Source organism: Natator depressus, chromosome 2 (assembly GCF_965152275.1).
Source record: "Natator depressus isolate rNatDep1 chromosome 2, rNatDep2.hap1, whole genome shotgun sequence".
Taxonomy (NCBI): domain Eukaryota; kingdom Metazoa; phylum Chordata; order Testudines; family Cheloniidae; genus Natator; species Natator depressus.
The window spans coordinates 110,975,028-110,992,652 of record NC_134235.1 but is presented as its reverse complement, the minus strand read 5'-3'; the positions used below and the strand labels follow the sequence as shown (position 1 = coordinate 110,992,652).

The 17,625-nt window shown below is 41.5% G+C and overlaps 1 protein-coding gene across 5 annotated transcripts in view; it reads left to right on the top strand.

Moving 5' to 3' along the window:
* HIVEP1 (HIVEP zinc finger 1) overlaps positions 1-17,625 on the top strand; it is a 181,496-nt gene that overhangs the window by 44,338 nt on the left and 119,533 nt on the right. Inside the window, exon 1 of one of the 5 annotated variants that reach the window (XM_074944880.1) lies at positions 13,228-13,320. The exons of the other annotated variants lie outside the window; for them this stretch is intronic. Within the exon in view, the coding sequence (XP_074800981.1) occupies positions 13,302-13,320 (19 nt within the window). The 5' untranslated portion in view covers positions 13,228-13,301. Of the gene's footprint in view, positions 1-13,227; positions 13,321-17,625 lie in introns of those variants that run through there. 5 annotated transcript variants of the gene reach the window in all.

The window sequence follows — 17,625 nt, the reverse complement described above, 5'->3', positions numbered from 1 at the left end:
CTTCAAGATGTGTGACCCAAGGGTGCTCCACTGTAGCTGTGCTTGTGTCCCTGCGCTGCTGATTGGAGAACTTCAGTAGCCGTGTCCATAAGGCACTGTCTCACCTCGTGCCCTGCCAGCGCATGCAGGGTAACCCACCCCCCCTCAGTTCTTTCTCTACCGCAGAGTCATGGACAAGAAGTCCAAAGTAGAGGGCGGAAGGGTGGGTTGTGGAGCACCCATGGGGGGGAAAGGGGCAGAGAGGTACATCTCGAAGAACCATCGTGACTGCACAAGGTGAATAACTTTTTTTTTTTTTTTTAAATAATGAATTTGGAGTTAGTTATTTGCCTTCTGGTTTTTGAGCCTTTAGGGTTCACTTACTTTGCATTTTTAAAGTTTTCTCTGCAAATATGAAGGCTAGAAACTCAAAAAAAAACCCACCAAAAAACAAACAAACAAAAAAACTCCCTAAAGATGAGATTTTCATTCAGCCTCTTGGTTCTAGCATCTGGGGCTTTAAGAAAAACTCCAAACATTGTGAGACTTGTGATGAAATCACGAGAGTTGGTAACAGTCTTCAACCTAAGTAGCTACGCTCTCATTTTAGTAGGAAAGAACTCATCTTCAAAAACATGTACAGCAGTCATTGGCCAAGGTTTTTAAAAACAGGAGCCCAAAGTGAAGTTTCTAAATTAATATTTAGGCACCTAAATAAATGGCCTGATATTAAAAAATCCTAAGCACCACTAAGGTCAGTGGGAATTGTTGGGTTCTCAGAATTTCCCCAGATCCTAACTTTAGGTTCTACTTTTGAAAATGTGGGCCATTAGCTTTTTGCAAGTTAGTGAACCCTGCACTTAACAACCACCTCACTTACATTGTCTCTGTGGCACAGGCTGCCACAGTCTGATGAAGCAACTACTGTCAAGCAGCTATACTTGTGTCAAAATTTAGGTTAAGATTTCATACTGTGCACATTATGTAATATCCTTTTTGTGTGCACATGCATATAATTGTTTTTTTTCCCTCTGAATATAGTTGTTAGTTACTGCTCTGGGAGATTTCTGAGAGTGCGTGGTTTTCTGATAAATAGTTTTTGTACAAACCAGGAGGAACTGGCCTCTCCTTTCAAAATGAGTTTAGATGTAGTGCTTAGGTACTTTCCAAATGAGTAAAGCATGACATCTTATGTGGTGAGCCAGTGCAAATCCTGTACCCTGTCAAGTGTGTCTGTTATATTTTACAGCCCTTGTTTGTATAAGGTTTGGGGTATTTTGAAAAATGAGGATTACTGTAACCGTATATAAATAATGGTATGACCACAGATCAAAGGTTCATTTATTTTTCCTCCTGCTCAGGATTATATGTTTGCAAAGACCAATGTTGTTATAGTGATATGGGCTGACTGAAACAGTGAAAGGATGTAAATTCAGTTAAGGCATACCTAGGCCCTGTCTATGCTACAAAAAATTTGTCATATGCAGTTTTGAAGATCAGTTTCAAAAACCATTGCAGGTAACATAACTACGCAGGTGGATATGGATAGGGCATGACCTTTTGAAAACACACTCAGGATCTGCAAATTTTTGTATTGTAGACATAGCCTTAGGCAATAATAAGTAAGGCTATGATTTGGTCACAGCAGTCACGGACTCCGTGACTTTACTGGACTGCTGTGACTTCTTGCGCTGCGGGTGATGGAGGCGTGGCTGTGTCCGCCCACCATGGTGAGGGGCTCAGCCTGTCAGTTCTTCCCTCTCCCCCATAAGACTCCATTCCTCTCCCCTACTTAGCCCTGCCCGGTTAATTTTAGTAAAGTCACAGATAGGTCATGGGCAATAAACAAAAATTCACAATCTGTGACTTTTACTAAAAATAACCGTGACAAAATCTTAGCATTAATAATTAGTAGACCAATAATATGGTTACAGTGGTGTTCTGTTATGACTACATTCTGTTCCAAAAGAGCCTTAACTCTGAAGACACTTGCATTTTCTAGACTGCTTATAAAAGCTGTGTATGTACTATGTATGTACCCAAGTGTGTGTGTATATTGTGGATGAGATCTTTGCCCTCACTCCAGCCACTTTATGCTGGAGAACCCAGTTTTCTCCTCCCCTGCTAAAAGCATCTGAGGACTGCTCTCGCTTTTCACTGGTTGGTGAAATGAGGGTTTGCCACACAGGGAAATCTGAAGTAGGATTAGCAAAATGAGCTGACAACTGTCTGAGGACTCCCAACTGTCCTGCATGTAGGAGCATGGGTCACCTCAGTGCTAGTTTCTATTGCCCATTACTCTGCTCCCCCAAGCACCTTCATACTTCTATCTTCCTTCCAGACCCTCATGCTTGGAACACAATCCTGATTTAGACGATGAAGCCATTACTCTGTCCTCCTTTGCATCTTTGTGCCAGACCCCTTTATTCATAATACCTTTGGGAAAGTGCCAACTGATAATGGCAAGATGGATTGGCCAGTGAGGACTTCTAATAGCGAAATAATTTACTGGACCCTGGTGGACGCATGTTCCTATTCCTGTTTCCATTGCCCTTCCTTCTGTGTACTACTTCAGTGTTACAGTCACTTGTTGCATCTTGTCTTTCTTAGATTGTGGGATCTCCAGGGACTGTTTCTTAGTCTCTGTTCACTCGGGCTTTGATCCTGATTGGGACTTCTAGTTGTTACCATAATACAGGTAATTAACAGCAATAAAAGATCTGATTCCCCCTCTGAGGGAAAGTGTGATTAAAAAAGCCTCTTCTTCCCCATCCTCAGCTTCTTTTCTCCATTAGGAGCAGTAGGAAAGAAGAGGTGGCAATTTTTGCTTTTGCTTTCCTCTTCCCTACAGGATCCACACTGCCAGCTCTCCGTTCCTTCCATGGATATTGGGAGAAGAAAGGGAGTCTGCCCTGCCAGCAAAATCTCCTTCTTAATGGAGTTAAAAAGAGAAGTTTAGCCCCATCTGTGGAGGAAGAAAATAGCTCTGTTAGGTTCCTTTCCTCTCTGGCATTCAACTTAAAAGCCCAATTCTAACTCTGAAGACCCTGCTGACTGACAGTGTCACAGCAGGTGTGACCATTTATGTGTATTATGGTAGCACTTAGAGATCAATTGAGAACAAGGTCTCATTGTTCTAGGCACTGTACAAACGAACAAAACAATGTCTGCCTCAAAGAGCTTACAATCCAAATAAACAAGACAGACTAAGGGGAAAGTGATGTAACATACATGCAGAGTAAAGATGCTCAGCAAACATCATGTGTAAGGATACAGTTTTGTCACGGAGGTCACGACTCTAACAGACCTCCATGACTTCCGACTCGAGCTAGGGCAGTCCGCCCCCCACAGCAGTGGGGCTGGGGCTTCTGTGATTTATTGTTCATTGCCCACGTCCTGCCCGTGAATTTTAATAAACATTTCGGTGTCAAAGTCTTAACCTTAGTCATGTGTCATACATTGGTGAATCCATAGGAAAGTCCAAACTAAACAGGACACAGATGTACCAAATTTCTTCCCCCTGCTATGGGCAGACTCCTCCTCCCATCAGCTTCCTGTTGATTCTTGTCTTACTCACATGCCTGAGCCCCCAAACTTCTTACCAAATCAAGCAACTTAGTCTCCCCTAACAGGTAGCCAGCTGACAACAATCAGCTATATGTTGCACTAACTATCCCTTTGACTCATGGCCAGATTGTAGCTGGTACCAACTCCAGGGTCGCAAGCTGTGGGCGTGCTTAACGGATCTCTGTCCCTTACATCTCTAAACAGCGTGGCTGGGGAACATAAGCCCTACTCCTTTCTAGTGCCCCATTGGACTAGCTGCTAGAAAGCATAGGTGCCGACTCTGTGGGTGTTAAAAAAATTAGTGGGTGCTTAGCACCCATTGGCACCCCGCTCCCCACCTCCCTCCCAATGCTTCCTGCCTGCCACAATCAGCTGTTCCATGGAGTGCAGGAGGTGCTGGGTGGGAGGGGAGGAGTGGGGATAGGGCGTGCTCGGGGGAGGGGGTGGAACTGGGTGGGAAGAGGTGGAGTGCGGGTGGACCGGGGTGGAAATATGTGGGGTGGGAGCAGGGCATGGGGCGAGGGGGGTTGAGCAACCCCAGGGCCCAGAGGAAGCCTGTGCTTGAAAGGGTTTGGAAGAACAGGGTAACATCACATCATGGGAGACTGGAAAGGATGGCTCATGGCATATGGAAATTGGAGGTGGCATAAGAATGGGAAGATTGAGATGGAGGAATGGATGAAGAAAATTCATCATAGAGAGACTAAGAAACAAGGAAAATATTGCATTGAATTGAAAGAGCAAAAACTTGAGGAAATTGGCAAATTAAAAAAAAAGAGTGTTTATGAAATCTTATGCCAGGATTTCAGCGAAACATACGTTGGTGTTTGATTTAGATGTTGCGGACATGACCTGGCTGTGGATATAAGATGGGTACAGAAAAAACAATATTCTTGCACATAAAGGGGGAGATAACTTGCTGGTTTATGTGGGTTTTTTTTGGGTTTTTTTACATGATCAGTGCTGACATTTAGGCACGTTTGCATATGTTTTAATGTTTGTGTTTGGGAAAAACACATTGTGAAGTTACTTTTAAATTCAAATTTTTGTGTGTGTGAATAAAATTTCTTTAGAAATGTCTTAAAATCTTCTAAACCGCAGGAAATCTCATTATTTAAAAAAAATGCCTAGAGAAAAAGGTGACTAGATCCCCATTTTTATTTGTTTTTCCATCCAGTCTCTGTCTTGATCAAGTCTAAGTGATGATGCTTATAAGCGCCATAAACTGCACACTCTTGCTTACTTTTGTTTGAATGGCCATCGGCCTGCTTGGAGCCATAACCTTCTTTTAGATAAATTACATGCTATGTCCCCATTATCCACTTTGTGCTCTATCCCATCAGCATATGAGGCCAAGATCTGTAATGATGGCCAGTATTGGTGAACTTCTCTTCCTGTTTTGGTGTACTTAAGCCACTCCCTAAGGAAACCCATATTGTTCCCCGGAGAATGTGCAATCACTTGTACTAACATTTAGTCTTTCTACACTATGCTTCACCAAAGTTCTTTGAGTATGGAGACTGAATACTAAAGAACTCTTATGACATTTATGCTATTTAAAACTTGCCACACACGCACAGTAAATGTTTCCTTTAAAAGGGGTGGAGAGGGGGCGGAAATCCCTACTCATTTAAAATAACTTATTTTCCAGATTGGACAAGAAAAAAAAAACTGTTGGTCCTCACTGCTGGCTAAATGCCTGTAAAATTTCACCACTATAATTTTTTCCAGTAATTCCAAAAACTATTTGTTCAGCTGGTTTTATTCACAGTAACATTTATTAGGGCTCTTTTATAAAGCTAGGTGGCTAAAATATATGTTTTATAATGCTGGGGTGATGTTCAAACAGCTTTTCTTATTCATGATGTGACTCTTTTTTTTTGGGTGGGGGAATAAATTGTACTGTGGGTGAACATCCCCTGGAGGTATATTAGCAACTTTGTACTGTTGAGTTGCTGGAAAATGGATAGAAACAGAGTAATTAGAGAAAGCAGCAGGAATTCACCTTCTATTATTTCAGACAGGTTATGGACATTGAGCCGTTTCTAACAGGCCTGATGCTGTTTATGAATGTTTTGTGCTATTTTCAGAGATACACAGAGCTATTCATGTTAGAGATGACAAGAGGAAAGACTCCCTTTGGTTGGTCCCCTGCCAGAGTTGACAAGCTATTGTGCGAAAAGGTGTAGGTGACAATTTGCTTACTCCTCAGTTGACTGCTGCCATGGAGATGGGCAAAGTATATTTCCTGTAAGCCAGAGCATTAATCAAATACATAGTTTATTAGTTTGCAGAGTTTGAATCAGCTTCTAGGTGATAGGCCAAAGACTGTGGAGAAACAGATCAGACTCTTCGGGCTATTTTTCTCCTTTGGTGTTCTACTCTGAAAATCCTTGTCTCAAACTCAAAATAGAAATGTTTTTAAATTAACATTTTTTCCACTTACGTCATTTAGGATTTTTTTTTTGTTAATTTTTCTAGAAATAGAGACAATTGCATTGACAGCATGGTTCCCAGCTCCTATGTGCTAGGAGGTGCTTATCATAAACACGTGTACTGTTCTGAGCATCTGGGCAGATATTATCCTTCCCTGTGAAGGAAGGAGCAGTGTTAGAGTTTTCTAGATGCTTTGTCTCCAAAGAGCTGCACAATGTTGAATGCATTATTTGCTGTTAATGTATTGTTTGAGTGTTAAAGTTAATAATGGCATTGTTTTCCGAAGTGCTGAGTACCTACAGTTTGTGTTTTATTTATTTCTGTTTAAATAATTTAAAAAAAATGCCTGTACAATAGTCTAGGTGCCCTAACACATAATTAATACTACCTCAAAACCACAGCATTAAAATAGTTATTCAAGAAGGAACTCTGCTAGTCTGCCACTTACAATAAAAGCACCTTTCCACCCTTTTGTCATCCTGGGAATCATATCCTCAGCCCTCTCCAAAAACCCTTTTGAACAGATTTTTTTAAATGTTTTTTTACACAGTAAGCCTGTTTGTAGGATCAGACTTTTAAAAGATGCTATTCATTTTATACTGTTATGACTATTTTATATGTATTGTGTTAAAAACCAGGGGGGAAAATTGAGTGTGACTCTTTACTTGTTTATCAGATTGTACAGCTAACCTGAATTTGTCAGTATTACTTACATTATAAGGGAGCAACATTTTGATGCACTTTGGTTGAGTATCAGAAGGGTCTTTGTCCCTGGTTACTTAATTGTTCAAGTCAATAGTAAATTCTCTAGGCATAAATATTGGAGTTGATACTCACTTTGCTGTACAGGAGAACAATTTGTACAGAAATGGATAAGTATGAAATTGTTTTTTCCATGTATATTTTAAGTTAAAACATTGACATAACTGTCAAGCTAATGCATCCATTACACTAATGTGACTTAATATCATTTTGTAAGGCATTTCTGTGACATGAGCATTTCTAAGATTTTTTATTGCATTTACCGAAACCAGTTTTTTTCATGAAGTAACCGTAAGTTGCATACCAAACACTTTTTTACTTTGTCTTGTAGAACCTCTGCAGAATATATTGTAGGGTAGCCTAGACAGAGACAGGGTATCCACCTCAAGGATATCCTTGTTGAGTCATACAACTGATCATTCTTACCTTAATGTGCATAACATTTGAAGTATGTCATAGGGCAGTCCCACTTGGAGTGCCCTCTTGCAGCAGGCCACAGCAGGACAAGTGTGCCTGCCTAATTTTCCCTCTCAGGTAACCCAATAACTTCATGCAAGGCTTATCTTCTAGTCCATCAACATGGTTTGTTACTAAAACATAATTCAAAACAGTCCATAATAAAGGCCCCACAGATGTAGTCTGTTTCTCACCCTAGTGTAAGCAGTCATCAATACTCAAGTTATCTCATCTCTTGATGCCCCATGTGTCACAAATTGTCACCTTAAACCATGCCTGGACTCTCTCAGTGCTCTCATGTGCTTGTACCAGGACAGCCATCCCAGCCCTTCCAACTGGAGTGCAACCCCAGTCTTCCCAGCAGGAACCCCTATAGCCTCTCAGCTGCGAAGCATCCTGCCAGGAGAGTATCCTTCACTCCCCCGGCCCTCTTAAGGATTCCTCTGGGTCTGGCTCTCTCACTCTGGAGATGTCAGCAGGTAAGACCTGCTGCTGCTCCCCTGTCTTCAGGCTTTTGGCTCTTGGATGTGGTTCTCTTGCTTAGAACGAGCAGGCAGCTCGCACTGCTGCTCCTCTTGCCCTCACTCTTCTCCATCCCTCTGGCCTTGGCTCTCTGGCTTGGGGACACCAACTAGCATTTCCCTCTTGCTGATCTTTTGCCCTCAGACTTCTCCCAGGAACCATTTTCTGCTTTCTTCTGAGACTCCTCCAATCTCCCGGTCTCTGGCACCTCTCACCTGCCCTTCCTGATTGAACCAGTCTTCTCTGACTCACTGGGCCCTTGATAGCCCCCTGTCTGCTGCCCTGCATTTTAATTGGCCAAACGGGAACACCTGTCCAGGCACCGGTGAGCTGGACCTACTTTATTTACCATGGCCAGCCGCTGTGTGACAATGCGCTTTAAATATTCTTTGGAATTTGATATTTTTTAGAAAATGTGAGATTTTTAACCTAAACTTGGCATTTTGTAAAAATGCTAATTTTTCTCTAAGATGCGTAATAGGTTTGAGGAAGAGATTACGTTTCTTCCCAAGACAGAGCTAGCAGATGGTGATAAGCAAGCAGACGAGGTTCCGAAATAGTCACCACCTGGGAATTTTAGTCATCTTCATTCTGGATGGTACAAGCCAGTGTAAGCCTCCTTCCTCTTAAAGATGTTCTACTTTTACTAATATTTTGCTTCAGTGGGTTGACTGCATCTCAAAAAAGAAAATAGTGTTTGCTATTCCTGTTGCTAACTTCTCTATCGCTGCAACAGATGTTGAAAGCATGTTTCTTCTTCATTAGGTCTTTTAATAAAGCTATCTTGAATTTACATATGGTTTAAATTTGCTGGGGCACTCTGTTTAAATATAGGTTTCAGAGAAGCAGCCGTGTTAGTCTGTATTCGCAAAAAGAAAAGGAGTACTTGTTGCATCCGATGAAGTGAGCTGTAGCTCACGAAAGCTTATGCTCAAATAAATTGGTTAGTCTCTAAGGTGCCACAAGTCCTCCTGTTCTGTTTAAATATGATTCAAACATAGCTTTTGTTAAATCTGGTTACAGCATAGTTTAAAGGGACAAAACCATGTTAGGACTATATTTTTTTTTTTCCTCAACCATGTATTAAAAACAGTTGCAAAACTACTTCAATCCATCCACAATAGCTCTTTAAACTGTGTTAGAATCTGGTTTAGTGTGAACTCTATTTTAAACACAGCTATTTAAGCATAAATACTTAGAGGACCTTGATATAGTGCCTTTCATCTTAAGTATCTTAAATTGTATTTCATCTCCTCTGTTTCCCTCCCACAGTTGAACTGCATTTACCTCTGCGGTGGAGTAAGGCAGCTGGTAACTACCCAGAGCTACACTGTACAACAGCTTAGAGCAGAAAATGAAGTAAATCCTATCCAAATGAACCTGCAAGAGGAGTTTGGAATTTAGCCAAGAAGCTGGAGTCAGCTGTCTTTGACACAGCTGGCCCTGAGTAGATCCTAGATGGGGTGGCTGGTGTGGCCCTGAAAAAAGGCATTATTGCTTCTGAAATCTCAGAGGGTGTTCGGGGATAAACATCTTGTCTTCCCAAGAGAGTTCTGATATGTGGCTCTACACCATTATTCCTACGGCTGTTTATGTATTGAAGGCCAATGGGAGCATTAGCGAGACTATTCAGGCTGAAGCATGATCAGCAGGTGGATGACAAGTATGTCTTGTTTTCTTCAGCTCTAAATGGCATGGTGTGTTAGCTTTCCTGGGATCTTGATGATCCTCTGAAAGTTATAGCTGATTCAGAACACAGCTACCTACCTGGAACACCAGTTTTCCAGAAACTTCATAGGCTTCCTGTCTGCTTACAAATGCAATTCAAGGTGTTGACTTTGTCCTGTGAAAAACTTTGGATCCCGGTTGTCTGAGAGAGTCCTGGTCTCACTGTGTATCACCTCAGTAGTTCAGATTAAGAGAGGTGCTGAGTTAAATTGAATGATAAATACAAAACACATGAGGGCTAGAAGAAGCAGATAAAACATACCAACAAATGGGCAAAGGTGCTGATTTATTTGTATTTAGCCCTTCCTCATCCTTGTTGAAAAAAACCTTTGCCTGTTCATTTGTTGTAACCTCGGAAATCCACACTTTGAGTGAAGAATAATAGCATCCTGTATCCCCTTTATATCCCCTAATGCCAGCCTCCTTCATGTTCTCTCCTCTCCTTTCTGCCCATTATCTGGGCTTAGTGATGATGAACACAGTCCATTGCGAGGAAAAAGGTTCTGCTGACATCACCTCACATCTTGCCACAGAGTTCTCTGCTGGGGTGGTGTTAGCAGAGCACCCCAGAATACTGAGTCTTGAAGTTAATGTCCAGTAGAGATGAATGGGTCATTTCATTCAGTCCCCGCCCACCTTTAGAGCTGTTGTTTCTGGCTGTGTGCAAACTCAGGCAGACACCTCTCCATTGAAAGAAACTTACTTTTATTTTACATAACTGAGGCGCTGATATAATCTCATGATTTGGGGGGGTCTGGAGCTGTTTCTTTCTGGTTCTCGGTGCAAGGATGATGCAGAGGGGCTGACGTGTCTGATCTGCCCCCTACTCTGCTTTATTGCTCCTGCTATTAGCTAGGGGCTTATTAGAATTCACCCCTGCAAGGAGGAAGTTCCTGGAGTACCTTCTCCCTGTGGTGGGTGATGAAGGTACCTGCGACTGTTCCCTGGTTGTGGTTCCCCTAACTCTTTCCATGGAAAGAGGTCAATTCCCCACCTCTTGGATTTCCTTTCCCATTTGGGGAACCAAGCGTGCAAAGTCAGAGCCCTTATGACCAGTGCAACTGTTGTGACCCTTGGGGCTGGTAGTCTGTCTCCACTTCCTCAGGAATCTTTCTGAGGGTAAGATCACTGAGCAACCACATTGTCCAGCACCAAAGCACCCTAAAGAAGTAACTGAGAGGCCACTATTTCCTGGAGGTTCCATTGTCCATTTAGAAGAGGATGTCTCTGAATCAGGGCAGAAGGAGGAGGAATAGATGTTAGATATTCCTACCACTAGATGACTTCTTGGTCAATTCTTTGTTTCTTCATCTTTATAATTTCCATGAGATGATGATGCATTAAGTTCAGGTCTTGGTTGTGTGAGTTGCAGCAAGCCAGGAAAAGGCATCCAAACTCTTTGACATCTCGGGGGCAAAACATAAAAGTGTTTGTCTATTAATGAAAGGTTGACCAAGAAGAGCTTGGAGCAACCAGGTTTTAGTGTCATCTTCTACCAGGATACTTAACTGTGTCAAGTCCTGCAGTAGGAGACTTGCTCCCCCCCCCCCCCCCCCCATGCCTCTTATTCCAGGAACTTTGCTTTTAGCTGCCTCAGAACAACATAATAAAAGGAACAGAAAAATTAAATAAAAGCATCCCACTTCTAAAGCATCCATTGTAGTGTTCAACCAAAACTCTGATTGGCATACAAAAAAAGAGTTAATCTTGACAAAGGTGGTTTTCCTCGCTCTTTTTATTTGTAGGAAGAGAGAAGAAACATCTTAACATACTTTAACAGATTGCTGATTGGGAATAATATCCCTACATGATATCAAGGGAAAGGATCTTTGGAACAGCCAAAATTGTGGGTGGCTTCTCTGTTTAAGAAAGCCTCTTTCTGAGGGTGGAAGATCCTTCTAATTTTAAGAACACAAACCACTGTGAGCGCCAAGGAACACCCATCCACTGTGGAAGAGAAACTGAAATACCAGACTGTTTGGTTATTTATATTGTACCCATAATCATAATGTCATGGTGCTGAACTTTAAGGCCTAAATGCTACTGATCCGTAGTGGTCTTTAAAGTTCATAGCTTGTTATATCAGTGCTTGGTGTCATCTTTACCTATGTGTCAGAAAGTGGATGTGTGGTTGCTTTGTGTGTTTAGTTTTTGTTTTTGGGTAGTTGTCATTTATGCTATAAAGGGAGTCCTGTGACATTAGAGGTAATGGTGACCTTACTTCATCTGGCAAACACCTACAATCCATGTTAGCTGAAATATATTCATAGACTAGAATATTGTAGAGCTTTACGTCAAAAAGGAACTAGTGGATGTAGCATATGACCTGCTATATGTAACCCTGTCTTGGCTCATGAACAAGATGTTGAGGGGAATTCCAGACATTTCTAGAGTGTTAGAGCTCTCCTATTTTCATGTGCTAACTTTTTTTTCCCCGCATAAAAGAGGCTCTTTCATGGGGACACATTGCAGTCTATAGTCTGTTGGTCTAAAAATATAAAGGAAAATAAATGTTTTTTAAGGAAAAAGCTTGTAAGTCTAAAATGACACTTCATTTTCTATAGTCTGTTTGGGTTCTGGTGGTTTAATTTGAAAGAAGAATTATGTGATATGAAATAAAATAAAATGATATATTGTTTTGTTGCTTCATAGCACATATGGAAAAATCAGGCCAGTATATCTGTGCTATAAGGCTCTGATAAAGAAGAGCATACCTATTTAGAGCAGCACTTAGTACATATTTACATCCTTCAAGGGAATTTAAGAATAAGATTAAACTTAAGCACATGTTTAAGTGCTGCCCTGAATAGGGATGGATTTAAGCACATACTTCAGCACTTTCCTGAATGGGGGCTTAAGAAGTTTGACTGCTATTTATATATGTTTAATAGTCCTTTGTGATAACTTCTTATAAGTCTTTTTGTCTTGTTTTGTTGAAAGGTACCAGGTTTAAAGATTTTTTTTTTTCCTACATATTTTTAGCTTGCTTTCTATGGACTTGATGCTGCAATCTGATCAGCACAGGCTGAGCTTCAGTGGTTCTCCATATGGGCTCTGGGGTCCACCTACTTGGGTCACATTTCAGTGCCAATGTCCATATCTTGTTTTCATCTTTAATTTTTGCCTTTTGAGGGTCTAATTTATCATTTTATTAGGTTCAGAAAGTTAAAGTCAATTCAGATGCAGCAATGACTTACTGGGAAAAAATGTAAATATCCTGGTAAATTGCTTTGGTATTAAAAACAAAGTTTTTTCACAGTTTAGATTATATATTTGTGGGTTAAATTTTAACATTCAGAAGGTGATTGGTGGCAGTATCGTAAAATAATCAGTATCCACAATCCTAAAGTAGATGTAAAATTCTTTTGTCTACAAGAATATCTCTGCAAGGATAAAGAATATTCTGCTGAAGTGCTTGTTACATGAAAATATAGGGGGGAAATCTGTCGTTGAAAATATTGGTGTATTATCCGTATGTACTTGGGTTGCAGCTCTAATTTCCAAGTCTGCTTTAAGCTGTTTCTCATCCAGCAAAAGGTGACTTGAGATATTTGAAATGTAAGGGAAAAGAAATATAGACTACTATTTCTTTAAGGCAGAAACTAAATGGGGAGGGGAGAGAGTGATGTTTTGACTGCTGACATTTGTGGCCTTTTGGCCGTGTTTCATACTCTTTTTTCGCTTGCGTAAGAGGTAGACTGTCTTTACTGTAGCTACTGTTGCCATGGAGAGATAGCGGGGGAGGATTCCTAGGATCCCATAGCCTTTGAGAGATTGTTTTAGAACTGCACTCTGAATGTAATGTGATGTGGCAGGGTAATTCAGGTGTGCTGTGGCACAGATAAAGGGGGATGACCTGTCATCTGTCTGGTAACGTGACTATTAAAATACTTCTTATAGGCATAATATTAAAATAAAAATAAAGTGGTGCATGTGAATTAGCTTTGAGAGTAAAGAGGATTATGTTTATTTGCATGTTGGCTGTGTTTTTAAGATGTGACAGCACCTTCTACAAGGTTGGTTTACGCTATTTGGCAGGCTTTAATGAAAAGGGGATTTATACATATTTATACATGGTGATAACATCTGCTAAGGGTCTGGCTGTCATGTAGCAGAATTGTATTTGTTTTAACTTTAATCTGCAGATTTGATTGTTAATTTCCTTTTATTTTCTTATTTAATCATACAGCAAAAGCTGTGTTATGGTGCTGACAAATATATATCCTAAAAATGTTATGCTGTAGGATAACATGTAACCGGCAATAAATTTGTAACTGACTTATGTTAGCAAACATTAGCTCAGTGCTACAGGCAAATTATCTAGCAGTCTAGGCGAAAAAACAAGTCATTGATGGATATTTTAACGTGAGTGGAAGGAATGACGGGAAGCAGGTATATATGTCTGCTTAGGTAAGTTTTCTTTTAGTTATTTTTAATAATTGATGTTTTACCCCAATACTCACTGGGCATCAGAGTGAGAGAGACTGTTATTAATCTGGTCTTTTAAAGCTTTTGAGTATTTGTATTTCCCTGCTTTTAATTCCTAGAAACAGATGATCATTTATTGATTACTGTCATTGTAGTCTCTTCCTTTGCTGCTGCCAAGGAAAATCATCACTGTGGGCAGAAACTTCATAGATAATGGGACTTGATTTTAACTTTGAAAAAGGTGATTTACTGTCTAGAAGTAGGTGGGAGAAATATTTCACTCTGAAAATATTTTCTTTGGGAATATACTTCAAAGAGAGAGAGAGGGCCCTAACCAGGTTACTAATATTTTGCAACTTATTTTTCTGGTAATATGATGATCAGAGAAAAATCTAAGTAAATGTAACATACTTAAGTTGTTTTTGCAAAAGCTAGGTGAGAAATGAGTTAGAATGTAAGGGAGTATATTACTGGGAAATGAGCTTGCATTACACCCACAGAGCATTTACTGTACATTAGTTATAACCCTGTTGTTTTTGTTGTCTGAAGTTAATTGAGTAATTTCTTCCATGACAGAAACTGCAGGCTAAGCATATTTAGTTTGAGAGGCAGTCTCTTGAATCTAGGCAGCTTTTTCTCTTATAATAGCGAACTCTTATGAGTCACATTTTATGCACCATGGGTATGAATTCTTGAAATATACCAGTGGGGGTTAATTCACTGTTATATAAACAGCCAATAACAGCATTTCATTATATTAGAATTGCTCTAAAATTGTTATTAGTTGCCAGGCTGTTGCTTGCAAAAAAAAAAAAAAATTGTGGTACACACGAATAAAGGAATTCTGCCTTTGTAAAACTTGTAGGGTGAAGAAGAGAAAAGTAGACTAATGGAATGTCAAAATATATACATGTCTTTTGTATAAATAGGGAAAGCCTGACTTTTTTAAAAGTGACATGGGTTTTAACATTCCGTTTTAAGATCAAGGTAAAATCTTTATTTCCAAGTTCCATTAAGACAACCTACCACAGCATTTTTTGTGCAAGCTGGATATTTATTATATGAAAACATCTGAAAAAGCATTTTTTGCTTTAATTATTATTTTCTCGTTTCTGCTTTTTGTGTGTCTATTTTCTAAAGATGTTAGAGGCTAGAGTATGCTGCATTTGAAAAATGGTGTAAAATAGCTTCATCAAAATATAAGTAAATTAACAGCACAGTGGAACGTCAGATTTATTGCAGTAGTGTTATGCAATAGTTCATCTAAGGAGTGTGGTAAAGAGATGAGAAACCGTTTTTTGATAATGATTGAATGCCATGGTACAGTAATGGAGTTAATTTATAGACAACTATAATAGTAACTGAAAGTACGATGAATTGTAATAGTTCTGTTTTAAAAGCTTGCTAGAGCGTCTGATTAGATTAGATAGGCTGTTGGAATGTTTGTTTGGTATGCCAGGCATGCTGGTTTTTAAAGATTATTTCTGAACTAGCATTTTCTTCATATGATTTTATCTTATGTGAAGATAAGAGACCATGTTTATTGAAGGAATTTAATGCCATTTTAGACATTATGACGTTGCTTGCTCATGTTCCTTCTTGGTTGAATACAGATTAATTTACTGCTTGTGGTGCAGTGCCATACAAAACACCATAATGCTTTTTATTATTTTTTGTACGTGGGTTTTCCTATGCCTATGTGCGCGCGTGTGATTTTTTGGTGAAAATAGGCAACTGCCTTTTAGCAGATGGGAATATTTTACATGTTGATACTTTTTATATTCGTCTTGTTTTTAAGAGGCAGTGTTATTCAGCAACCATAACATTTCTTTATTTAAAGACGTATCCATGCATACCAATAACCCCATTTTTTTTTGTTAAATGTTTCAGCCTGAGACTTGATAAGTTAATGACAGTTACCTTGGCAAAGTATAAAACAAATGAAGATGGATGATCCTTGACTTTAAAGTTATTTTTGGCTGGACTGGGCATATGCAGCTGAAAGTGGAGAATTAATTGCTGTTCTTTTGGCAGCAAGCTTTGACTGTGTAGGATTTCAGTAAATACTTCCTCTGTAAAGGAAGTGACACATGACCCATCTTCTGATTTGATTCTGAAGTCTTTAATAGCTCATTGGATTTGCATGTTTCTGATCAATATAATGTGATGTGATTATGCAGCTGGTCAGATGAAGGAAGTTAGGAGACTAAGGGACTTAGCCAGTTAGGTTTGCCAGCGAAGCAAGGCAGGAAGGTGGGGTTGTTTTTGTTTTCCCCCTTGACTTGCAGGTACAAGGAAGAACCTTGCAAGGGGCAGGGGTGGCAGGTTTGTATAATTTTTGGTGGTGCCCAGAATGGGTCCAAGTCCTGCCCTCTTCCCCCCACCTGCCTTGTAAGCTGATATATATATTTTTTAAATAATGTAAAACAGTACTGGAAACAGTAAGCGTTTAACAGTTTTCCTATACTGCACAATATGGGGTTGTGTGGGGGATGAGGGCTCTGGCTGTGGATGCGGGCTCTGGGGTGCGGCGAGGCCAGGGATGAGGAGTTTGGGGTGCAGGCAGGCTGCCCCGGGGCTGGGGCCAGAGAGGAGGACTCCACAGTGCCCCCCCCAGCCTTCTTTTTTTTCCCCCCTTTCCCCATCGGGCAGCACACTCACCCGGCACCATCACTGCACGTGTTCCTGTGGGCTGGGCCCCTCTCAGGTCCAGGAAGCCCCCTCGCCTCCCCTGTGGTGGGTGGGTGCCATCACATGTGGCCTCCTCCCTTGCTGCAGCCTGCTGCCCCTCACTGTAGCCTCACGGGGGATGGGGCTGCCCTTTGCCCAGCGTGGGGCAGGAGTGGTGGCTGCGGGGGGGGGGGGCAGATCACATGGTCAAACGCTAACCCAAGCCCCAGCAGCTGCTCAGGTGAGGTCCAGACTCCGTCTCCCAGAAGCCCCCTCGGTATCACCTCCTGGTGGGTGCCAGTGGAGGGGAGGGCTGCCGATCATGCATGCACTTCCTTCCTCTGCAGGTGCAGCAGCCGCCTCAGTCTGCCGCCAGTGCTGATCTTGTGTTGTAGGCAGCAGTGGCCGCAGCGGCAGTGAGGGAGCGCAGCGTGGAGCGGCAGGGCAGCTGCCCGCTTGAAGCAGGGATGCTCCAGGGCCTGGCGGTGGCTGGGGCACGCTCTGGGGGAGGCACGTGGGGGTGGCAGGCAGGGCTGGGAGAAAGACCTGGCTCCAAAAATTTGGTGGAGCCGGGCCCTTGGGCTCTTAATATTCCTGGAGCCTGGGCACCAGGGGGCATATAACTCGCTGCTCCTGGCAACAGGAAGAAAACGGCATGTCACCAACAGCACTGCTAGTTCTTCCACTGCCTACACATGTGGAGGTGCTGGCCAGACAGGTATCCTGGCTCTGGAGGTTTCTACTCAGATCCTGGTCTTGACTAGCTGGGGATGTGGCCTGCAGGTGCCTGCCAAAGAAAGCCAGGCAAGCAGAGCCACCCAGTGTGAGAGGAGTCTTGGTGAAGTCCCTCAAGAAGCAGGTGAAGGAGAACGGCTTATCTGCATAGCATCCAGTAGCATGAGGACTTCATCAATAGGATGCACATAGACAGCTAGGATGGAGGATGCCAGCTGACTAGAAAATACTAACGCAGCACCAGGGGAGGAAGGAAAACCAGCTGTTCTACGGTGAGGAGACAGGTTGCTTGCCACCTCCTTTGATAGGGCACCATGTTTCATCCTCCACCCAGGATCCCCA